This window comes from Lynx rufus, unplaced genomic scaffold (assembly GCF_022079265.1).
Source record: "Lynx rufus isolate CCGP_SWC_20201006 ecotype Redwood Valley unplaced genomic scaffold, mLynRuf1.p SCAF_3, whole genome shotgun sequence".
Lineage (NCBI taxonomy): Eukaryota > Metazoa > Chordata > Mammalia > Carnivora > Felidae > Lynx > Lynx rufus.
In genome coordinates this window covers 58,856,834-58,882,593 of record NW_025814845.1, presented here as the reverse complement: position 1 = coordinate 58,882,593, position 25,760 = coordinate 58,856,834, and the positions used below count along the sequence as shown (strand labels likewise).

Genomic DNA, 25,760 nt, shown 5'->3' with positions numbered 1-25,760 from the left:
ACTTGCTGAAATAACTGGGCTCCCCTGGCTGACGGTATTGCCTTTGGTCTTCCTGACTGTTTGCAGCACCCCCTTTGGGAAACATAAACTCACTCCTCAGGATCTGGTCACCAGCAGACCAATGTCTCATACAACCTTCGGCTGATCCCTTGTTGTCTCATGCTAGTATGACCAGCTACTGTCTTTACTGTCTGATGCTTAAGCCTATCATCAACAGATTAAAGAAGACTTCCCTGATCCCAATTCAAGGGATCCTGTTGGTCAGTCTAGGGCCTGGTGATTGGGTACTCTAGAAGCATCATCAGAGGAAGACAACCCTTGAGCCCCATTAGAAGGGATCTTACCAAGTACTCCTGACCACTGACACTACTACAAAACTAGAGGGCATTGAGCCCTGGACACACATCTCACAGCTAAAGAAACCTCCACTTGAAATCTGGTCCTGTACAGATGCTGGAGACCTTCGAATCACATTGATGAGGAAGAGAAGTATCTGGCACCGAAGTAGACTGCTTCTACCCAAAACACTGGGTAGTCACATTTCATAATTTGACTAAACATGAAACCCCTTCTTCTTCTATTTCTTTTCGTTACTCTAACACTAGCCAGGAAAGATAATTCTACCATCTGTCTCTCCCAGTCCATTGCTAAGGGAGGCAAACTTTCAGATTTGTCAAACTGGATTTGTCATCATGCAAGAGACAAGAGACCCACGGGTCCTCCCTGTGACTAATTTCTCTTATATTCCCAATGTCACCACAAACTACAGTCGACCCCTGCTCAGAAGTAGACACATTTACCTATGTGAATCTTCATACATTTGCACCCCCACATTCCCATGATTATCAAGATCAGATTTGCCCCCACTCACCAAGAGATCTCAGCAGCAGCATCCATCTTTGTAAGGCACTTAGGATGACTTTTTATTTCAGGCTAGGTGATTCTCTTCCCATATGCACTAAAAAACCTGACTGACCTCTGGTTTAGGAACAAATACAAATCAGACTATGACCAGAGACTTCTCCTTAACTCTTGGGGACATTGCAGATTCCATTGCTAAGACACGAGCTGCCCAGGAAAGATCCGTAGACTCTCTGGCCAAAGTCGTTCTTGATAACAGGATTAGCTTTTAGCTGAGCCAGGAGGTGTCTGTGCTGTGGCCAACACCACATGCTGTACCTGGATTAACACTTCTTGGGAAGCTGAAACTCAGTTACATAACATCACCGAGCAAGCCACTTGGCTTCGAAGGGTGACTCTTACTGCTGGGTCGTTCTCCGTTTTCCGATTAGTTGGGTCTCAAGAACCATGGCTCCAAAGAGCACTCCAAACAGTGGGAATTAGCCTGCTTAGAATTTTCATAACAATCCCCCTGGTGTGTTCCAGTCTCTCAAAAACTCCAAATGCATGTTTATAGCTGCTAATCACCAAGCAAATGATCTCCTTAAGGCTGGAACATCAAAAAAGGGACAAAGAGAATCACTGGCTAAAAAATTGTGAGCCTGGAGTCATGACCTGTAAATGCCACAGAGATTCATGAAAAAAACAGGATCCACAAAAGCTTTGAGAACTACAGAGCACTAGCTGAGATTGGCACTAATACCTTATATTTTGATCACACCTCTCAGTTTGGCTGACAGTTTCATGAAAAGGAAGGGCATTGTTAAAAAGAAACAAATGGAGGGGTGTCTTGGTGGCTCAAACGTCCCACTCTTGATCTTGGCTCAGGTCACCATCTCACCATTTGTGAGACTGAGCCCTGCTTTGGGCTCTGCACTGACAGAGCGTGGGATTCTCTCTCTCCCTCTCTCCCTGCCCCTCTCCTCCCTGCTCACTTGTGCTCTCTCTCTCTCTCTCCCTCTCAAAATAAATAAATAAACTTAAAAAGAAAAAGAAGCAAACGGCGTCACTTACGTTAAGTGCCACCAAGATTTAATACCTAATCTAATTGCAGTTTCAGCCTCCCCCAGGAGCGGAATTTTAAACCCATTAGTCTGGGATTTCCAGATCAGCTCTAGTGATGTACTCTGCATAGGACCCCGTGCTTCCACCTTAGAAAGGAGACCTTGCCGGAACAATCTTTTCTTTTGCTGATAATTTCCTTGACCCAGCCCATTTCTGCCTATAAAAGCCTTCCATTTTATACAGCTCTTTGGAGCACCCTTCTATTTGTTAGGTAGGATGCTGCCCAATTCACAAGTCATTGACTAGAGCCAATCACACCTGTAAATTCACTCGGTTGACTTAAACTTCAAAGGGCATGATAATCCGAAAAGATTTGATGCAGTCCCAACATCTTTGGGGCATTCACATATCTTTTTGGTTTTGCCTTTCATTTATTTGAATTTGAAAATTGGATGGATAAGTTTATGTTATTGTAATTCAGTTCTTTAAAACCATTTCACCTCCCAAATGAACTCTGTCAAGAACATACCAAAGTCATGTGTTCCCAGCAAGATAGCCAAGTCCTCATAGTGACTGTCCCCTCCCAACATCCTGTCACTCCTGTGTCTTGTGAATTGGGATGCTAAAGTGGCACCAACTAAAGTTAACAGGGAAATTCAATCTTCAGGAAGTACAAAAGTGTGATTTATAAAAATCATTAGAGAACAATCCCGTTGTTTTGACTCCTCCCTATGTCTAAGCTGCCTGGTAAACAATCTTTTACTGTAATATATAACTGAATTTCCAAAATTTAAACATTACTTCTTTTTCATGAACTGACTGTCACCGTTGTTGCAAACATCTTTACTCGTGTTCACCATCAAAATGGAATAATTTTGCAAAATTCCTTACGCCTTTAAGAATTAGTCTTTAAGAATATATTTCTAAAAAAGAGAACTTATAGACACCTTAAAACAAAAGTTTTGCATCTATTTTTGAACTCTTTAACAGGCACCCATTGCTGACAAAAAAACCAGCTTCACATGTATTTACTCAAAGAGAACCCATGACGTTATATCCACTCTGAGTACTGGGGTGGTCCTACCAGGTCACACCCCCCTTTGAACAGCCAATTTATCCATAGAATCCATTGTTCCAAGAATGCTAGGAATATGATGAATGGTTGCCCCATCTTTTGAGACATTGTGTCTACCATAAAGCCAGGAGATTTCAAGTCTTACTTACTACACATACAATGTGTATATGTGTAACCTCATAGAATGGCTTGGCTTTCTCATTGCCGAGTTCAATACGCAAGCAGTAAGACCTTCTGGAACCTCTGTTCCACCCAGAACTCTAACTTCACCATGAGATGGCAATCGGATGATCAAATCTCAGCACATACACGTACCCGTTCCTGCAGCTCCTTTTTAAAATTCTCATCTTGAGCTTTACATGAGACCTTAGGGTCAACCAAAGGTTCGTCTGCTCTTTGCTTTTTCCACAACTTGGTGTTCAGGTACCAGGCTCCATACTTCATCTTCACATACTTTGGTTTATAAGAATTCTACAGAAAATAACATAATTCCCAATTTCATTAGGTTTTTTTTTTATGTTTGTCACTTCAATAAGTCTAGGATTTAGCTTATGAAAGCAGTAGGATTTTTTTAAGTTTATTTAGTTTGAGAGAGAAAGAGCGGGGGTGGGGGGTGGAGGCAAAAAGAGGGAGAGAGAGAATCCCAAGCAGGCTCCTTGCTGTCAGCACAAAGCCTGACATGGGGCTCGATCTCATAAATCATGAGATCATGACCTGAGCAGAAATCGAGAATCAGACGCTTAATGGACTGAGCCACTCAGGTGCCCTGAAAGCAGTAGCATTTATATTTAGCTTATGATTGATCCTTGCCAAAGTATTTTATGAAGTTTCTGTATGCTTTGACTTACAAAGGTATCATGAAAGTTTCATAATTGAGAAAATAATGTAATGGTTAAGCATGGCCTTTGCATTTAGACAAACCCGGGTTTAAATCCAGCCTCCCCTACTTAGTAGCTATGAGTCTGTGGGCAAATTAGTTAATTCTCCATCTGCAGAATGGAGACAATAGTATCCATCCATAGGGTTGTAGGAGACATTAAAGGAGAAAGTTATGTAAAGCAGCTAGAAATCATATAAAAATCACATATTTCACTGAGGGGGTAATGACCTTAAACAATACTTAGTCAACCAAAATAATGAGTTATAGACTTACTATGAGCCCAGCACTGTGCTTAACCTTACAAATGCTATACTACTTTTCATCAAAATGCTATCCAACAACAGCAACAACAATAACAAAATTGCTATCTAACACCAATCTCTTGCCTCTGATTGGAAGAGAGAAAGAGGAGGGAGAATAGATGTCATTCCTTTCTTTCTCCCGTTCCTCAGTAGTGCAGGAAGGATGTAAAGAGATCTGTTGGATCATAGCCTGACAGTGTAGATGTAATACCCACAATGTCTCATAACAAAAAGGGGTCTAACTCTTGAGCAAGGCAAATATGGAACCACCAAGACTTTGCTCCTCTCTATTCTCACTCACATTTAAACCTGAGGCAGAGGGGCGCCTGGGTGGCTCAGTCGGTTAAGCATCCAACTTCAGCTCAGGTCATGATCTCCTGGTCTGTGAGTTCAAGCCCCGTGTCCGGCTCCGTGCTGACATCTCAGAGCCTGGAGCCTGCTTCGGATTCTGTGTCTCCCTCTCTGCCCCTCCTCCGCTCATACTCTGCCTCTCTCTCTCTCAAAAATAAATAAACATTTTTAAAAAATGTAAAAAACCTGAGGCACAATGTGTGGGTCATTCTAGAGTCAGGTCAGATTGTCTTTCTGAAGCAGAGAGGACAGGACAGTGCAGAGGGAGGGGAAATCCCTTCTCAGAGCTGGATTCAGAACTTTGATCCCTCTGTTTCAAGCATACTGTTGAAAAATTGCAACCACCTCACAACACTCCTTGTCTCCCTTCCCTGTGTCATTTCTCTTTCACAGTACAGATCATCATTTCATATGCTATATATTCTTCTCATTGCTTGTCTCACCTCTCATCTTTTAAAATGTAAGCCTCAGAGATTGTTCCCAGATACAACCCCCGGGGCATCTAGAGCAAAACTTATGACATAATAGGTGCTCAACAAATATTTGTGTTTTTTTTTTTAATTTTTTTAACGTTTATTTATTTTTTGAGAGACAGAGACAGAGCATGAGCTGGGGAGGAGACAGAGATGGGGGGAGGGGGGAGCGGGGAGTCACAGATTCTGAAGCAGGCTCCAGGCTCTGAGCTGTCAGCACAGAGCCTGACCCAGGGCTTGAATTCATGAACCATGAGATCATGACCTTAGCTAAAGTCAGACGCCTGACTGAGCCACACAGGCACCCCATTATTTGTTGAATGAAAATTGCGTTGCTCAAGTTTGGCATCATTGACACTTTGAGCTGGATAGTCCTTTGTTGGGGGGTTGGGGAGGGGGCTGTCCTGTGCATTGTAGGAACTTTAGCAGCCTCTCTGATCTCTGATCTGCCAGTAGCACTGCCTCCCCCAAATTGTGACAACGAAAAATATCATCTGCAGACATGGCCAAATAACCCCAGGTGGGAAGGGGGGCAAAATCACCCTCAATTGAGAATCACTGAATAAACGGAAGGCAGGAAGGAGAGAGAAGAAAAAAATTAAAAGGAGGGGATGAAATCTATAGTACAGATCTGAGTTCTGAAATATGTTATGCTGTTGGGTGACTGGTAATCATTCAAGACTCAGCACAAACGTGATTTCTTCTGGGAGGCTTTACCTGAATCCCCCCCTCAGCCCGTGCTTGGTGGAATTGATTACTTCTTCCCATGTCTTCTATGAACCATGACCACATGCCATGACAGTTCATCATTTGCCTGTTGACCCAACTAAGCTGTAAGCTCCTTAAGCGCAGGAAACAGGCCTTCGTGTCAGCTTCGTTTGTCCCCAGCACTTCTCGGCACACGGCAGTGGATACCCAGAAATGTTTGTTGAAGGATTGTATGGACAAATGGGTGGATTAACATCCGGGGCAAAGGGAGATGCGGAATAGAGGCACAGACTGCTGTGAGAGATCAGAAGTAAGAGTAAAGTAATGTCAACCTGAAAAATCTCCGTAGAAAAGCTGGCATATGACCTGTGTCTAAAGGAAGATATAAGAAGGTGGACGTGAAAGAGGGGCACTTCAGACAGAATACTGTGAGCAAAAGTAAGGTAGTGGGAAAGCTCAGAGTTTTAAAGACCAAAGAGGAGTGTAACAGGCCTGAGAGTATGTGGGGTAAAAAAAAAACAAAAACAAAAACATGGGGATTTCCACTTCTGGGAGAGGGACCAGATTTACCCCTCCACGTGCAACTACCAGAAAACAGGAATACATATAAATATGAATATAAATGTAAAAGCTTATAAGACACTAGACATCAAAGAGCAAGGACAGGGATCCCTGACAGACAAGAAACAAACAAGGTAAGTCCCACAATTGTCCCAGCTCACTGTGTTGAGCGACTTTCCAGGCCACCGCACAGACAGACGCTCAGAGTTGAGGAGACAGAATTGAGAGCCCAGACCAAGGCGGTTACATTTTGCAGTAGAGGAACAGAATGTGAGAACTGCATAGAGAGGGAACTCCAGACATTTGTAGAGGGTCTCCCTCAGCACATGTAGGGGAGGAAACGACCTGAGCACAGGGACAGAACCAACCAAAAGGATTAGAAGAAACAGTCCCCGACATGTACACAGAGCCAGGGACCATTCCCTGGCCTATTCCCTTCTGAGAAACCTAAAGATTCACAGGACGCTGGGTAGAAGAGACTGAAGGGTCTTCCCGCAGTTGCAGAGAATTAGCTACGGACTGAACATCACTTCAACCCTTCCTAACAAATTTTAAAAGCCAAGACCCAAAAGGATCAAACTTTTCCAAATAACTTTAACTACATCCCAGAGCAAAACTCAAGTTTATAATAAAAATACCCTGCCCAAATAAGGTAAAATCCACAATGTCTGGCATCTACTAAAAAATCACCAGGCATACAGAGAGGCAAGAAAACATGATCCACAACGAAGAGCTAAATCAATTCATGGCAACTCACATAGAACTGATGCAGATGTTAGAAGTGGCAAACAAGATCAAAAACAGTTATTATAACTGCATTCCACATGTGTAAGATTAAGGAGAGACGTGGAAATGGTTTTTTAAACACTCAAGTCAAATTTCTTGAAATGAAAATTATAATGTATGAGATGAAAAACACACTAGACAGGATCAGCGGCTGATTAGACATTGCAGAAAGAACAGATTAGAACGTTTAAAGACAGCAGTAGCAACAGAGAAAAAGAAGAATCAAAACTGAACAGAAAAAGAAAAGCTTCACAGAGCAGCTGAGTTGGGAGACCACTCCATGCAGCCTAATTACACGTAATTGGAGTCTTTGGAGGGGGCAGGGGAGGGGCTGAGACAAAAAAATGTTTGAAGGAATAATGGTCAAGATGTCTCCAAATTTGATGAAAACTATAAACCCATGGATCAAAGAGGTCAACAAACCCCAAGCACAAGAAATATATACCAAGGTGTATATAATAATCACATCACCCACCACCAGTGACAAAGAGAACATCTTTAAAGTCGCCACAGAAGAACACACATCCAGAAAGACAGGCAAGGAAGGCATCAGGTTTCTCACCAGAAACAATACAACCAAGACAAAAAATAAAAATAAAGTACCAAAAAAACAAAAATAAAAAACTGTGAAACGAGCATTCTATACCCACAAAAACATCTTTCAGAAGGAAGGCAGAATAAGGATATTTTCAGACATACAAAAGCTGAAGGGTTCAATCACCAGCAGATCGACACTAGAAGCAGTGTTAAAGGAGGCCCTCCAGGCGGAAGGAAAGTGATACCATATGGAAACGTATTTGAACTTTTACATAGTGACCCTCTGCCTGCCAGTCAAAAGTTCAATTTTGGCAATAACCACCACGGTTTATAGAGCCGTGGTTGTGCAACTATTGTACATACAGGGAATTGAGCAATTTGATTCAGCACAGATTCAGGACAAGCTGTGGTTCAGACCTCAGGTGTGATGGACATGATTTGCCTGTCCAGCATCACTGTGCATTTTACCTTTTAGAAAGATGAGGTTGGGGTGGAGGTGGGGGGTGCCTGGGTGGCTCAGTTGGTTAAGTGTCCAGCTCTTGGTTCTGGCTCAGGTCATGATCTCATGGTTCATGAGTTCAAGCCCCTCATCTGACTCCACACTGTCAGTGCTTAGGACTGCTTAGGATTCTCTCTATCTCTCTCTCTCTCTCTCTCTCTCTCTGCTCCTCTCCTGTTTGTGCTCATGCTCTCTCTCTCTCCCTTTCTCTCTCTCTCTCTCAAAAAAAAAAAAAATAGAAAGATGAGGGGGAAATGGGAAATTTAAAGTGCTATTAGTGCTGGAATGCATAGTTTTCATAAACCTTATACAACAGAACCAAGGATGGAAAACATCACCTTTGTAAAAACAGGTCAGCTGACTGTATTCAACTATAAAGGACAACGCTAATATGTTTATACGTTAGAAATACAGCATCAAAGATTACATGTAAAAGAGGGAAATTGGAGATAATATATTCTTTTTCATTCAGAGAAAGGAGCTTCTCCACTCTCACCACCACCCCCACCACCACTTAGCTACTTAAATCTGTTGTTGCACTGATACAATTTGATACATGTGTATATGCATTTGCAGCTGTACATTGTGAAGAAAACTAGAAAAGAACTTAAGAGTCCATACTTCTTCCCTTAGGAACACAGAATGTTTTTTCTCTTCTGTTTCCTTCTATCTTCACCGGCAAGAGGTATTAAAGAACAGAGTCATTTGTTAATAATCAGGCAAACATGCGGTCAAGAGTAATGGTGTGTGGTCATTAAGACTCTCCCCAAAATTCAAGAATTCTTTACACAGAATAAACAACTTTCATGATCATTAATGGCAGCATTCAACTCTTGGATTAGTAAACATTCTTATATATTCCCATCAACTGTTAGGATTTCAACATATAAAACACAACAAGAGAGAGGATGTCAACCTATAAACACATAGAAATAACAATTATTATTCAGTTATTAACAATAATGCTGAATGGCATGCCTTGTTTGTATAAATGGTTTTATTATATATATTAAATATTCATTGATTTAACAAATATTTATTAAACACCAAAAAAAAAAAAAATTCAAGAATCCTACTCAAAAAAGCCAATGCCCTGCTGAAGTACCAGAAATCAAGAACATTTAAGGTTTAATTCAACTGAGTTTTCTTGATTTTTAGACTTCTCCTCATTGGCAATTACCTGCAGTTTCCGGTGTTTCTGCTCATAGTCTAGTTTCTGGAAAAATTGTGGCTCCCGCAGTTTCTTTACCTCCAGAGGAACCTGGTTGAGTCTCATTGTGTGGAGCACATCATGGCTTGGTTTGCTCCAGTAGTCAATGTCAAACTGTTTCAGGATGAACTCTTCATCAATGTTTGAACTTCCCTGGAAGAATACCACATTGCATGAATCAAGGACAAATGGTGAAATTCTTCTTTAATCTAAGGGAGGCATTTGACTATGGCTAGAGAAGAGGTAGCTTGGAAGAGAGGTAGAAAATGCTCAGTCAGCATTTACCAGAGACAAGAACTTCTGGGGCTCCGGAGGGCTTTGTCAGTGCATTAAGAGACAACTTAGGGGGCGCCTGGGTGGCTTGGTCGGTTAAGCGTCCGACTTCAGCTCAGGTCATGATCTCACGGTCCGTGAGTTCAAGCCCCGCGTCGGGCTCTGTGCTGACAGCTCAGAGCCTGCAGCCTGTTTCGGATTCTGTGTCTCCCTCTCTCTCTGCCCCTCCCCTGTTCATGCTCTGTCTCTCTCTGTCTCAAAAATAAATAAATGTTAAAAAAAATTTTTTTAAATAAATAAAAAAAAGAGACAACTAGCACCAGCCAGCATGAGTCCCTGAGCTGAGAAAAATTCAGTCGATTTAATCATAAGCGGACTTCTGAGTGCATAAAGAAGATGTGATACACACACACACACACACACACACACACACACACATACACACACACACACTGAAATAGTACTCAGCCATAAAAAAAGAATGAGATCTTGCCATTGGTGACAACATCAATGGATCCAGAAGGTATTGTGCCAAATGAATTGAGACAAACAGAGAAAGACATATGATTTCACCTATGTGTGGAACCTAAAAAGCAACACAAATGAACAAACAAACGAGAAAACAGAAAGAGACCCATAAATAGAGAACAAATTGGTGGTTGTCAGAGGGAGGGTGTGGGGGAATAGGCGAAATGGGTGAAGGGGACTGGGAAGTACAGCTTTCTAGTTATGGAAGGAATAAGTCATGGGGATAAAAGGTACAATATAGGAATATAATCAGTAGTATTGTAACAGCATTTTATGGTGACAGATGGTAACTACACTTGTGATGAACATAGCCAAATGTATAGAACTGGCAAATCACTATGTTGTACACCTGAAACTGAAATCAGATAAATGGATTCAGATAGAGGAGAGCAGCCAAGAGACAGAGAGAACGCCTAACAATGTTTTAGCACCTAGATCCAGCTATACCTGAAACTCCCTGGATGGTTCCCTTTCTACCTTAATCCAGTCTGAACTATATTTCAGTCACCTGCCAATGAAATAGTCCTAAATAATACACTGACTAAAACTGATTAATGTTCCAAAAAAGGGAAGGAAGATTGCAAACCCTAGAAGGTCTTAAATCCAGTAAAAACCTAAGGAATCTATATCTACAGGGACTCAGGAACACAACCAAATAAGTAGGTTCTTAGAAGGAGGGAAAGAAAAGACTTTAATAACTAAGTCAAAAATCCATTTATGTCAGAAATACCTTTTGTGAAGGTTGTAGTTAAGCATAACTGCCCAAGTACTTAAATATAACTGAGAAAAACGAGTTGAAGAAGGAGTGAAGAACAGAAAGAAAGAAAGACATTGAAATAGAAAATAAAGATATGAAACAACAGAGTAGGGGAAATGAATAGATATTAGCCAAAGTATACAAACTTTCAGTTATAAGATGAGTAGTTCTGGGAACCTAAGTTACAGCGTGGTGACTATAATTAACAATATTGTATTTAGGCTTGAAAGTTACCAAGAGAGTAGATCTTAAATGTTCTCACTGCACTCAAAAAAAGGTAATTATATGAGGTGATGGATGTATTAACTAACCCTATTGTGGCAATCATTTTGCAATATGTGTGTGTGTGTGTGTGTGTGTGTGTGTAAAATTATCACATTGTACACCTTAAACTTACATAATGTTATATGTCAGTTATATCTCAATAAAGATGGCAAAGAAAGAGAGCCACTAAAAAGAAAGAAAGAAACAACAGCAATGTGACATATAAACAATAAACATTTGAATAGGCTGCAAGTTTGCAAACTTTCCAGAAACATCATCTACAGGACACATTTCTATTACAAATGGTGACAGAGTCATAAAGATTCCTTTATGACTTTGATTATTTATCATATGTGAACACTGTTTTTTAGTAATAGTAACTCTGAGCTTGACTTTAATGTTTATTTTTTTAATTTTTGTTTTTTAATTTTTTTTAACGTTTTATTTATTTTTGAGACAGAGAGAGACAGAGCATGAACGGGGGAGGGGCAGAGAGAGGGGGAGACACAGAATGGAAGCAGGCTCCAGGCTCTGAGCCATCAGCCCATAGCCCGACGCGGGGCTCGAACTCACGGACCGCGAGATCGTGACCTGAGCTGAAGTCAGACGCTCAACCGACTGAGCCACCCAGGCGCCCCGATAATGTTTATTTTTGAGAGACAGACAGCAAGTGACAGAGGGGCAGAGAGAGACGGAACACAGAATCTGAAGCAGGTTCCAGGCTCTGAGCTGTCAGCACAGAGCCCGATGTGGTGCTTGAACTCACAAACTGTGAGATCACGACCTGAACCGAAGTCAGACACTTAACTAACTGAGCCACCCAGACGTCCCGTGAGCTTGACTTTAAAAAGTAGGCTGTAAGTGGGCGCCTGGGTGTCTCAGGCTGTTAAGCACCAGACTCATGATTTTGGCTGAGGTCATGATCTCATGGGTTGGTGAGTTCAAGCCCTGCATCGGGCTCCATACTGACAGTGTAGAGCCTGCTTGGGATTCTCTCTCCTTCTCTTTCTGCCCCTCCCAGCCTCAAGCTCGCTCGCTCTCTCTCTCTCTCTCAAAATAAATAAACTTAAAAAATAACAGTAGGTTGATGGGCGCCTGGGTGGCTCAGTCGGTTGAGCATCCGACTTCGGCTCAAGTCATGATCTCACAGTACGTGAGTCGAGCCCTGTGTCGGGCTCTGTGCTGACAGCTCGGAGCCTGGAGCCTGTTTCGGATTCTGTGTCTCCCTCTCTCTCTGACCCTCCCCCGTTCATGCTCTGTCTCTCTCCGTCTCAAAAATAAACATTAAAAAATTAAAAAAAAAAATAAAAGTAGGTTGTAAATCCTACTACTAACTTACAAAAGAAGTAGCCCAGTTGCAGAAGTCACTAACTCCTTTGCGTATATTTTCATGAAGAAGAGGACCATCTTGGTGTAGCAAATCTGTTTCACTTGGCTTCTTTTCTTTAAAAAGCCATTGACCTGGATGCGACCCAGGAGTCTTCTTGGGACTAAGGACAGTGAGATCACCAAAGAATCGCAACATGAGACACCATGAATCCAAATAGATTTCAAACACTATCTTGAGGAAAGAAGATCATAATGCAAGCATTTCAAACAGTCTCTCACAAGCTCACTAGGTCTACGTTAATTTTCCAAAAACCACATCCTCATTATCAGTATCATAAAGGCAAGTATATCATGATTAGTTATAATAATCAAAATGTATGCAGCATTTTACCATTATAAGTTGATTTTTTGAAACTATGAGTGCCATTTATTAAGACATGTGCCAGGTAAAAGCCCAAATTACTGTGCTTGGAGACAGCCAAAGCCAGGAGATATCCTTGACTTCTTTCTCTCTTGTCCCTAAAATCCAGCCCATTAATAAATCTTGTAGGTTTTAACTCTGTCTCTTTCTCTGGACTGTTGCAGTGCTCCTCACTGGTGTCTCTGATCTTCTCTTGGGGCCCGAACCCCCAACCGCTAATTCATCTCTGCACTGCAGCTAAAACAATCATTTCAAAATATAAATCTGGCCGTACCAAATGCTGCTACCCTTCACCCTCAATTAAACCTCTCGATAGTTTCTTTTTTTAAATTGAGTTATAATTCCCATACCATAATACTTACCATTTCAAAATATACAATTCAGTGGCTTTCATATATTTACAAAGTTATGCCACCGATACCATGATCTCATTCTGGAACATCTTCATCACCCCAGAAAGAAGCTTGTAAGCATTGACAGTCATTCTTCATTTCCCCCATTCTCTCTGCTCCTGAAAACCAGAAATCTACATTCCATCTCTAAGGGTTTGCCTATTCTGGACAATTTATCTGAATAGAACCTTATACTATATGGTATTTTGTGTCTGGTTTCCTTCACTTAGCATAACATTTCAAGGTGTGTACATGCTATGACATGTATCAGTACTTTATCCCTTTTTATGGCTAAGATTCCATTGTTAGACCACATTTTGTTTATCTATCATCAGTTGATGGGCACCCGAGTTGCTGCCCCTTTGGGCTATTGGGCATGGTGCTGCTCTGAACATTCAGGTACAAGTTTTTGTGTTCAGTAGCTTCTTGTGACTCTTCCAATGAAGACCTAAGTCTTAACTCAGTTTCCAAGGCTCTTCATGGCCTGGTCCTTGCCTGTATCTCCAGATTCTTCTGGAATTGTGCCATCCTCCCTCACTCTCTGAGCTCCAGCCGTAGTGGCCTTCTCTCAGTTGCATGAATTCATCATGCTGCCTTCAGCCACGGACCCTTTGTACACGTTGTACCATCTGACTGCAACGCCTTCTGCATTTCCTCATCCCCCCCTTATGTTTCAACACACACGTCCCTTCCTCAGGAAAGCATTCACATAGGCTTTCCCCAGAACCCACATTTCATTCCTGGCAACATGTACCTTCTTTTCACAGCACCTAAATATTAATTCATCCATCCACTCATTCAACAAGTATTTACTAAACACCAACTATGTACTAGGCACTGTCCTAGGCATTAGAATTTAGCTGTAAATAAAGCTTAGGCCCTGTCCTCACATAATTTGCAATTGATTAGGGAGAGACAGATAGGAAAGAGGTAAACATATGCCAGGTGATTACAAGTGATATAAAGAAAAATAAAACAACACAGGAGGGATGGAGAGTGAGGACGGGGGCTTTTAATTTGTACAGAGAAATCCTTGCTACCAAAGTGATAGTTGAACAGAGACCCAAAAGAAGAAATTAATCAAGCCATGCAGATATCAAACTATGCAGACACCAGGCAGAAAAGAAAAGTGGGTGCAAAGGCTCCAAGGAATGAGCGTGCTAAGTGTGGATGAGGAACAGCAAAGAGGCCAGTGTGGTTGGAGGGGCAGGATTAAAGGACAGAGTAGCAGACAGTGAGGCCTGAGAGGTCACAGGGGGCCTGATTATAGGGATCTTAGAGGCAACTGTAGGACTCTGGGTTTTAATCTGAACGAGTAAGCAACTGGAGAATTTTTGTTAATCAGGCAAACAAAAACATAGCATTTGTTATCATCATATATATCCTGCAGTAAATTTTTTAAATTGAAGTACAGTTGATACACAATGTCTTATTAGTTTCAAGTACACAACACGGCGATTTGACATGTCTGTATGTTATGCTGTGCTCACCTCAGCTGTCACCGTGCAATGCTATTACAATACCATTGACTCCATTCCCTATGCTGTACCTTAACTGGAGAAGTTTGAGCACAGGAATGGGGCTGAAAGAATCATTTTAACTATTGTGTGAAAAATAGACTGGGGCAGGGAGTGGGGGTAACTCCGGAAGCCATGAGACTAGCTAGAAACTATTTCAATCATCCAGGCAAGAGCTGATGGTATCTTGGAATACAGTGACAGTAGTACTGTAGCTGAGAGTCCAGATATATTTCAAAAGGAAAGCCATGAGGGTTTGTTGGCAGGTCGCAACTATTGTTTCAAAAGTAACTGGAAGAAGGGCATTGCCATTTACTGATCAGGAGAAGACGGAAGGGTGAGTAGTTCTGGGGAAGAAATCAAGAGTTCGGTTTTGACTCATTGAGTTTGAGATGCCAATTACACACCCAAGGGCAAATGTTGAACATCCATATAAAGAGGGATTGGATGAAGTCACTTAGGTGTGAGTAAACATACAGAAAAGATGTCAGAGACTGATGCATTTAATATTAAAAGGAAGATGAGAAGGGACCAGCAAAAGAAGGTTGGGGAGAGGGTCATTGAAGTAGGAGGAGAAACAAGAAAGGGTGTATTCAAGAGGCTAAGTGAAAAAAACTGTTTCAAGAAAGAGGACATCATCAATTTTGTCAACTGCTACTGACACATCAAGCATGACTGATCAGGTGACACAGAGGTCAATGGTGACCTTGACCAAGGGCAGACCCATTGCAGTGCTGATGAGTTAAAGAAAGAAGAGGAAGTAAGTATGGGCAACTTTTTCAAAGAATTTGCTGTAAGGGAAAGGAGAGTCTGTGTTCAATGAGAGTTGTTTTGAAATGGGAGATATTAACTCATGCTATGGTAGGCTGATAACGCCCCGAAAGAGATCAGGTACTAATCGTTGTGCTTTACTTGGAGAAACCATCTATATAGATACAACTAATTTAAGGAGCTTGAGATGGTAAGATTATCCTGGATTACCTGGGTGGGCCCTAAATGCCATCACTAGTGTCCTTGTAAGAGGAAGGCAGAGGGAGGTTTGACACACACAGAGGAGAAGGGGATGTGAAGACAGAGCAGAGAGAGACTTGAAGATGTTGACCTTGAAGACTGGAGTGATGTGGCCACGGCCATGGAATACCAATAGCCACCAGAAGCTTGAAGAAGCAAGGAATGGATTCTCCCCTAGAGCCTCTGGAAGGAACATGGCCTGCTGATACTTTGATTTCAGCACAGTAATACTGATTTTGGACTTCTGGCCCCCCAAACTGTGAGATAATAAATTTCTGTTGCTTTAAACCACTAAATTTGTGTCACTTTGGGGTTTTTTGGGGGGGAGGGGGATATTTTTAGAGAGAAAGAGCACAAGTGGGAGAGGGGCAGAGGAAGAGAGAGAGAGAGAGAGAGAGAGAGAGAGAGAGAATCTTAAGCAGGCTCCATGCTCAGAGAGGATCCCACGACCCTGGGATCATGACCTGAGCTGAAATCAAGAGTTGGACACGTAACCGACTGAGCCACCCAGGCACCCCCAATTCGTGTTACTTTGTACAGCAGCCACTGTACAAGAATATGCTAACAGAATATGCTAAGAGTATGCTGACAGAAAAACTTGCCATTACATACTTATACATTCATTTTACGATGATAATTTATTAAGATATTAGTTTTGTTCATTTCCTCTATACTTTTACCTTCTCTCTTTTCAAGTAGATAACCCATTTGTTTTTCATTTTTTGCCCTGGAGATTTCTTCGGGGTTGACCAGGGAAACTGCCTGCAGTTAAAGGCACAGCCCGCACTGTGAAGAACGCCAAGCTCATTGCAGCAGTCATGCTAGATGTGACAGGTGACGCAGGAAGACACGGGTGGGTGGACAGAGTGTATCACAAATGGCAAGAATAGACAGAAGAATGAGTCCCAAAGACCAGAAAGAAGTTAAAGATCCATCCTACGATTATTGGGGACCTATCCCACTTTCTTATAGTGTAAGTAATGACCATGATTGAAAGTTTGCTACTCAGTGGGATGAGATGATATAAATAGAAAAAGGAAAGTGGTTTTTTGTAAACACATGGCTCTGTGAACGAAGATTCATACCTTCTGTCTGTACTCGTGCTCCCTTCCACAGCACACTGCAATCACCGTGAGGACAGGGTCCTAGCCTGTTCACCACTAGGTCCTCAGAACCTAGCATTGTCCCTAGGTGCTCAGTAGTACTGTGGTTTGTTGTTGTTGTTGTTATTGTTATTTTGCATAAAGAAAACCAGCTAATAATTCACTGAAGATCCATTAACTCAAAGATGCTCCTAGGGCCACACCAACCCACACTGTTAAAGTCTCCAAGGGGAGCCCTACTTAGAACACCCCTCTCTCTTCCTCAGCCAGGTTCTGAGCAAAATAATACAAAGGGCAAAGATGGAAGCTAAAATATGACCTTTACTACTGACAGCGGCCATGTTGGAGCACATGGATCTAGGTCAAAAGGACTTGTGAAGTGAAATCCAGTAACAGGTGGACTGTCCCATGGGGACCCCAGCAGGGACTGGCCGGGGTGGGGCTCCCTTCAGGAAAGGGAGCTGCGTTTCCCATGGGCCATCTCGCTTCCTAGTGGAAGAAAGACAGAGTGTGCCCAGTTGTCTCCCCAGTTTTACCAGGGGGGTACACTCAGCAGCCAGAACGGTGGGGCTCCTGTCACCTGTGCATCACTTTAGCAAACATGTATAATTCAATAAAAGCTCTTCGTGGCCATGGGCCTGGGTTCTCTGTGAGTGGTCTAGGGTCTGTGGGTAGGCTGCTCTCCAGTTCTCCCACACTCCCGAGGGCCCACCAGTGATATCATTTAAAGTCACAAGGCGAATTGGTATCCCAAATCTATTTTTGTCAAGCATATTTACCACGGCATTAACATTTTAGGTTAAATATTACATGACCTGGGAATAGAAGAGTGTGATACAAAGGAAGGTTGCTGTGAAAATTAAACAAGTGAATGTACAGGTATGTTTGAGGGTAAAATAGAATGCGTTGAAAGTACTTAAGCATCATCTTTTTTAAGAAGTTTTTAGTTTTTTTAGTTTTTTTTTTTTTTTCCTGCCCTACAAACTACTAGTCCCAATCGTATTGAATAAAAGGGCTTTTGCCATAGAAGATTCAAAGAGCCACTGTGGGCCAATGAATCCGGTTTTCTGCAGTTTTCCCCTTCCCGAACAGCTCTCCTACAGTCATGTACACACACCCCTGTTGTATTGCTGGATAAATTCACATCCATTTATGAAGTAAACACTAAGAATAGGACCCAAGGCTCCTCTCCTTTCTCCTTGGGAACTTAGTTATTTTGCTTCTCACAATTATTCCAAAGATGAGGGGCTTTGAGAAGGTCAGTCCTCGAAGGTTTCATCAGGTGACAGGAAAGAGCGAGGGGGTAAGGACAATACTTACAGTCCCGGGTGGATTTCAGTAGAATGTTTTTTTAAAAGTTTTGCCGGTTCCTTTGTTCTTTTCCTGATGCCCTGACAATAAGCCCAGGTGTCCTCCAGTTTCCTGACGGGATCCAGCACTTCCAGCACCTTTAATAAGAGCTACAAACAGAAAACAGCCTTGAAGAGAAGAAAAATGTGCTGAAAAAGAAGGCTCCTTGATTCTAAAATGGACCAGACCAACAGCATGCCCCTCTGCTTTGCTTTTCCAGCCGGTTATGCCCTTCATCAGTTTCTGTGCAGGAACCGTGCCGGGCGCTGGGGGTAAGCGTTCACCGCCTAGACATTAGGCAGTGCCTCTAGAGGGCTTCTGTAGTTTTTGATGGCTGGGCATCGATTCTTCCTCCTATAAATAAGTATCTAGATTTTTCTTTGGACCCCAGCCTCGCTCCACAGGCAGGTCAGGTCAAGCAAGACCACAGTGACTGGTTTAGGAACAGGCACCTAATCCAAAGTTTACTCACGGGAACTCGGCTATGGGATTTTGCTGGAAGCACGCATGCAAAAAGAGGTGTTCTTGGTAGCATTTCAATCTAGAGCTGCTCGTGGCCGTCATAATACTGCAGGAAGAGATCCTGCCTCAGAAAGAAGCCAACACACCCAGTTGGGGAGGTCAGACATGGAAATAGGGGCCACAATCCTACGCACCGTCTGCAAGGATGTGGAAATTATCTGTTTGTCACAGGCTCCAAAGCTCTCGCCTGCAGGAGACGGTGGAGAAAAGCCCCAAGTGGAAAACAATTGATGAGGAATTCTAGTTGTCCTTTCTGTAAGCTCCCCTGACACGAATCATTTGTTTATCCATTCGCTCATTCATTATGCACAAATATGGACTGAACGCCAGGTATTGGTGGAACACAGAGAGAGACACAGATAAAGTCCCTGCCCTTGCAGAGATTTTATTCCAGGGAGGAGCCCAGTGGTGACAAGTGCTGTGATGAAAAACAGATCACAGTAAGGGATAGAGAATGAGAGTACAGGAAGTGTTATTTCATGAGACACGTGAGCAAAGATCTGAGGGAAGCGAAGGAGTGAGCCAGACAGATATGTGGGGGCAGGTGTCCCGGGCACGGAAGAGAGATCTGAACCAGCATGCTGGCTATGTTCACAGAGCAGCCGGGAGGCCAGAGTGGCTGGAGCAGGGTGAGAGCAGAGGAGTAGGTGGTGAGGTTGGAGGAGGAACCGAGCAGGGGTGGGGCAGAGAGCAGGCTGTGCAGGGCCTTTTGGACCATAGCAAGGACTTTAAGAAAGGGCCATCAGAGGGCTTAGCAGAGAAGTTTTCCTTCTTTTCTTTCTTTCTCTTTCCTTTCTTTCTTTTCTTTCTTCCTTTCTTTCTTTCTTTCTTTCTTTCTTTCATTATATTTTGAGAGAGACAAAGAGAACCTCATGCAGGCTCCACACCCAGCGTGGAGGCCCGGCTTAATTGCTGGACCCTGGGATCATGACCTGAGCCAAAATCGAGTCCAACGCTCAACTGACTGAACCACCCAGACTCAGTTTACTTTTCTGAGCAACTGCCATGCTGACTGACCTAGGGAACAGACTCCACGGGTGGGGGTGGGGTAGCAGGCACTGCTAGTTCCCTGCCCGATATCCATTCTGCCTTTTTTCTGAAATCTAACAGAACCGTGTTCTAGGTTTTGTTCAACACTGCAATGCGCCAACCAAGAAACTCAATTTTCTAGACTCCCTAGAAGCTAGAAGTGATCAGATGAATGAGATGTTTACCAGGAAAGTTATTATTTGTCTAGTTAACCTTTGCCCCATTCCCCCTTCTTGTTTGAAAGACAGACTTGATGCCTGGAGGTGTGGAAGCCATCCTGAGATCCAGGAACAAGAGACATACGTTAAGGATTGTGGAGCTTGGAATCAAAAGCAGCCCAGGACACTGGTGACATAATGGAGCTGCCCCCTCAACCCCAGGCTAGAGTCACAGAAGCAAGACTGGACAATTCCCCCCCTGGTTTCTCCCTCCAAAATATCCCAAGCAAAAGTAGGCTGGTAGAACGTTAAGGGAAAAGAAGTCAAATGTTTCTGGCGTGCTGGACCTTCATAAGTTGGCCTCACAGGAAGCAAAGGGAGTGGTGAGTATGTTGCCGGGAGCAGAGAACGGAGGGCTGCTCCAGCCCCCAGGAAAACTCTCACCCCCGGGGGTGTTCATCATCCTCTTCCCTACATAAACATGTCACCCCCTCGAGAGAACTCCCAGGCAACTAAGGAGAATTATTTTCAAGGCCTTCCCACACCCCTAGGTCAGGAGGTCACCTCAACAGGCATGTCTTCCCCCAGATTCGGGTAGAGAGCCAAGGGGTGCGGGGTCAGCTGGGCTTGAACATCCGCCAGGAAGGCCTTCTGTGCCTGCTGGGCCGGCGAGAGCTTGGAAAACGAGGCTGCTTCCTTGGGCCGCCTGTGCTGCCTCTTCTTTGGGGCAGGTCGAGGAGCTGTGGGATGAATCTGGGGGAGAAGGGCCTCCTGAGGACCCCGAGTGATCAGACCCTCACAAGGTGGGCAGCCTTTCCTGAAGTCATCCAGTCCCTTCTTCACAAATATCCATCGCAGGCTGTTCAGGGAGGTGGGGCACGTTGGCCTGTGCTTGTGCTTTCTGTAACACTTGGGAGGTAGATTCTCTTTGTACCTGGAAGAAAACACACCACAGGGATAGGGGTGGGAACAGAGGTTGGACACAGGTTGGAAGGAGGCTGACCTCCATCTTTCTTTTATTTCTTTTTTCTTTTTTCTTTTTTAAATGTTTATTCATTTTTGAGAGAGAGTTTGTGAGCAGGGGAGAGACAGAGAGAGAAGGACACAGGAAGATCTGAAGCAGGCTCTACGCTGACAGCAGCGAGCCCCATGCAGGGCTCATCAAACTCATGAATTGTGAGATCATGACCTGAGCCAAAGTCAGGCACAACCAACCGAGCCACCCAGGTGCCCCCGGCCTCCACCTTTCTTGAGGAGGTGAGATAGGGGAGGAAGGGTTCTGTGGAGAGGGTCCAACGAAGCAGACTCCTGCCTCAGGGCACATTATCACTGGTCTGTGCAAGGCTCCTCCCCTGTTTCCTTGAGTCCGTGTTATCCCACATCCCATTCTCATTGCTCTCCCTGCACAGGCAAACCACTCTCACAGATTTAAGACAAACCCTTTTGGGGAACGTGGGTGGCTCAGTTGGTTAAACGTCTGACTTTGGCTCAGGTCATGATCTCATGGTTCGTGGTTGGAGCCCTGCATTGGGCTCTATGCTGACAGCTCGGAGCCTGGAGCCTGTTTCGGATTCTGTATCTCCCTTTCTCTCTGCCCCTCCCCTGCTTGCACTCTGTCTCTGTCTCTCAAAATTAAACATTTAAACATATTTTTTAAATAAATAAATAATAAAACAAACCCTTTTGCTTGTATGTTCCTTATGATATCTGTGTTGTCTTTTTACACGCATGTATTCTTAATTTACATAAATGGTACTATTCTATTTCTTACTCGTTTGCCAGGCACCATATTATAAAGGCCCGTCCATGTAAATCTAATTCTTTATTGCCAACCTGCTGCCACCATGGTTCATCTATCCACTCTCCTTGTGAAGGACACTTACAAGCTGCAGCTACTCTGGCGACTTTTTCTTGTCCTTTAAAGGACCACAGTGCCACAGTGGCAAGAACCTGGACCCCAGTGACAACTAACTAGCCGAATGACCTTGGCACATCATTGAACCTCTGTGGGCCTCGGTTAACCTCCTAAACTCAGAGGGTCAAAGGTTGCAAATCGGCAGTCCATGGGCTGCATGGGGGGCCTACAAACCTGTCATTTGGTCCCTTTTCTGTTTGAATAAGAATTATAATGGTTAACACACATCAAGGACTTTTATACAACAGGCATGTTCTAGTGCTTTACATGTATTAACTTACTTAAATCTCATAACAATCCAATGAAGTGGGCACCGTGTACTATTTCCACATATTAAGGAAATTGCAGCACAAAGAAGTTTAAAAACAAAACAAACACTTGTGAAAGATCCCACAGGTAATAAGTCCTAGAGGTGGGATTTTAATCCAGGTAGTGTGACTCCAGAGAAAGGTGTTTAGCCACATCGCTAGAGCTTCTGACACATAAAAAAAGTTCACATGAATAATCTAGAATAAAAATCAGGCTCTCTGGGGACACTGGGTCCACTTTTCCATGGAGCTGCAATTGGCACAGTGGTGCCTTCTATAGATGAGTCCTACACCCTCTTATTCACAGTCTCTCCCTACTGCTTTATTACACCCAGTCTGTCTGCTTCTGTCAATCTCCTTACCCACCAGGTCCCTGTTTGCACTGAGCTGTTAGGACATAAAGATGAGATGGAAGAGGTTGATGGAAGAAAAATGAGACCAGTTCCTGGACAATCTAACACTCCCAGACATTGCCTAAGTCAGGACTTACAGACAGGTCACTCATTATCTTAATACATTACCTTGCCCTAGTCAGATACTTCTATATTATTGCTGTCTTTCTCTGAAGCCTCTTCCACCTCCAGACCCCTTTCATCTGTAATGGCTCATTACACCTAATCTACTCCTTTTACATTCATCCTTATAGGCCCAAAGCATTTTTAAGAGCATTCAGCTCGGGGCACCAGATGGCTCACTCCGTTACACATCTGCCTCTTGATTTCCGGCTCAGGTCACGATCTTGCGGTTGTGGGATCAAGCCCAGGTCATGCTCTGCACTGAGTGTGCAGCCTCCTTGAGATTCTCTCTCTCCATTGTCTCCCTCTGCTCCTCCCAGGCTTATGCTAGCCTCTATCTCTCAAAAAAAAAGAGGTTCCAGCTTGAGCCCTATTCTTTTCTTGTGAGTCCTAGAAACTTCTTGCTTGCTGTGTGTGCGTGCGTTTGGGCTTAAACCAGTTCTACTGTGCAGATCTAGAATGAAAGGCTACAAAAAGTTGCTCTTTGAAACGAATAAATCATTCTCAAATAGCTAAGTGGTGGGGGTGTTGAAATTACATTGAACCTTGCAATTTGCTGACCCATTCGGCATGACCTACTAGCAAGTAACTTTCTTAATATTAGATATCTTTACAGAGTTTATGTTCCATACATTTACAACTAACTCAAACATCCAAGCACTTCACACAATCAGATCTGATGACTGGTATTTTTGCTAAAGAACAGTTCTACAACTCCAAATGGGGATAGTATGGCAGCCAGCTCAAACCTCATAGCATGTCAGAGCTGGCAGAACCTGAAGGAAATCCAGGCTACCTCCTCCCTTCTAAATGAAGAAACTGAGTTCTGAGAGGCTAACAGGAAACCAGTGCAGCACAAGAGCTTCCTACCACTCTGCTTTGCCTCTTGTAGCTAAGAAACGTGGCTCTGCATTTTGTTAAGTTTATGAAAAAAACTTGATCCAGAAAGTAAAACTGAAAACATTTTTTTCCCTAAACATTGACTATTTTCAGAGTTACTAGCGTATGCTCCATAGATATCTCCATTTTTAAGAACTGCAAAAGAGATGGGGTGCCTGGGTGGCTCAGTTGGTTAAGCATCAGACTTTCGGCTCAGGTCATGATCTCGCGGTCTGTGAGTTCAAGCCCCACGTTGGGCTCTGTGCTGACACGCCAGAGCCTGGATCCTGCTTCGGATTCTGTGTGTGTCTCTCTCTCTGCCCCCCCCCCGGTCCCCCCCACACACCCTGCTTGCTCTCTTTCTCTCTCAAAAATAAAATATTAAAAAAATTGCAAAGGAGTATTGGGCATTTATCCTAAAGATATGACAACTTATGTTTGTACAAAAACCTGAACACAAATGTTGATAGCAACAGCCAAAAGCTAGAAGCACCTGAATGTCCTTCAATAGGTGAAACAAGTAAACAGTCATACAACCATACGAGCAATAAAAATGAACAAACCGCTGATACACAGTGTCCTGTTAGCAGCCTCATGCTGACGGAAAAAAAGCCCATCTCAAAAGGTGTTCTATTGTATTATTCTACTTGTCTAACATCCTCAAAAGAACAGAGTTACAGAAATGAAGAACAATTGTGGTTGCTAAAGGTTGGGGGTGGGAAAAGGAGTGCTGATAAAGGGGTTGCAAGAAGTAGTTCCCTCGTGGTGAGGAAATACTTTTGTATCTTGGTGAATACATATGACAACATTTTATAGAAGTACACACACAACTGCAAGCAAAATCTGATGAAATCCAAGTAAGGCCTATAGCCTAATATATTGTGCCAATGCCCGTTTCCTGCTTTGGTAATGAAATACAGTTGTGTAAGATGGCACCCCTGGAAGCAGCTGGGGGAGGGGTGCATGGGACCTCTGTGCTATTTTTGCAACTTCTTGTGCGTCTATAATTATTTCAGTACAAAAACTTTGAAAATGTGGGAAAAAAGATTCCCAAAGGGTTGATAATTGCTAAAATGATACGGTACACACTCTATGTCAGTAACTGCTTTACATGTGACATAGCAGTTAATCCTCACGACGATCATATAAAGGTGATTCATTTTGTTGTTCCCATTTTACAGTTAAGCAAACTGAGCCCAGAAGCAGCAATTAACTTGTCTAAGGTCGCTAGGCAAACAAGAAGAGAACTGACCTTCCACTCCAGCCTTTCTGATTCTAGACTTTGGAATCAACTACCATACCGGGCTGCCTCCGAGAGAGCCGAATTCCATTCTCATAAATAGCTCAAGGAATCCGCAAAGTCAAAAAGTCTTGGGTTCCTGCCCTGTGGCTGTGACACCATCCATTCAAAATGGCAGCAGACCGCCCCAGTATGTGAGGCACTCCCCCCCCACCCCGCCCCCAAGCAGAGGCTCAGTCACAAGGTGGGTGGCCAAAGGCTCCAGATCCAATTGGCTAACCCGCAGAAGGGTGGGTGGTAAGCTAAGCCAGTCTCCACCGAGCACTCTGTGGCCATCAGTTTCCCATCCGGAATGGCCATGTCAATCTACATCCCCTGGGAGGTTGGGAGCAAAACAGAAAAAAAGTGTGCTTTGCGACAGGAGCATCAAGCGTTTATTATCTCACATGATAATCATTTAGGTGCCGAGGACCTTGTGGAGAAAAGACGAGCAGCACGCCCAGCAGAGCCCTCCTTGGCCATTTACCTCCCGGCCCCCCCCCGCCCCGCCCCCCCCGCCACCGCCGCCCCTACCCCCAGCAAGCACGGGGTGCAGGCGCCCCCTCGCGGCACCCGCGGGGTGCGCCTCGCCTGGGCGGGGCGCGCTTACCGGGGCCCGCAGTCCCTGCCCACTGGCACGCGGGTTGGCGCCCCGGGCCCACACAGCCGCTTGTGGTCGTCCATGGTGTCCCTGGCTCTGCGACGACAGCCGGGCCTTCGTGGTGTGTATTCCCAGCCACTCGGGTCGCTAGGAGACCGCTGTGCGCTGGCCAGATTAGCGCCGGATGGCCCAGGCGCCCCCTGGCGCACCCCGGTTTCCCCCGGGAGCGCGCTGCCCAGCCCCCACGTCGCACCCGATTCTCCAATGCCTGGGGCGGTGGACCGTGGGGGGAGGGGGGGAGGCAAGAGAAAAGGATCAGGTC

At 43.9% G+C, this 25,760-nt stretch overlaps 1 protein-coding gene across 1 annotated transcript in view; it reads right to left on the bottom strand.

Moving 5' to 3' along the window:
- The window catches only part of FAM47E (family with sequence similarity 47 member E), a 32,746-nt gene extending 7,225 nt beyond the window's left edge, over positions 1–25,521 (bottom strand). The window contains exons 1-6 of the mRNA XM_047092082.1: positions 25,448–25,521; positions 20,506–20,875; positions 18,203–18,342; positions 12,449–12,599; positions 9,258–9,440; positions 3,296–3,451 (exon numbers count right to left, since the gene is read on the bottom strand). Of these exons, the coding sequence (XP_046948038.1) occupies positions 3,296–3,451; positions 9,258–9,440; positions 12,449–12,599; positions 18,203–18,342; positions 20,506–20,875; positions 25,448–25,521 (1,074 nt within the window). The remainder of the gene's footprint in view (positions 1–3,295; positions 3,452–9,257; positions 9,441–12,448; positions 12,600–18,202; positions 18,343–20,505; positions 20,876–25,447) is intronic.
- Between the last annotated feature and the right edge of the window lie 239 nt (positions 25,522–25,760).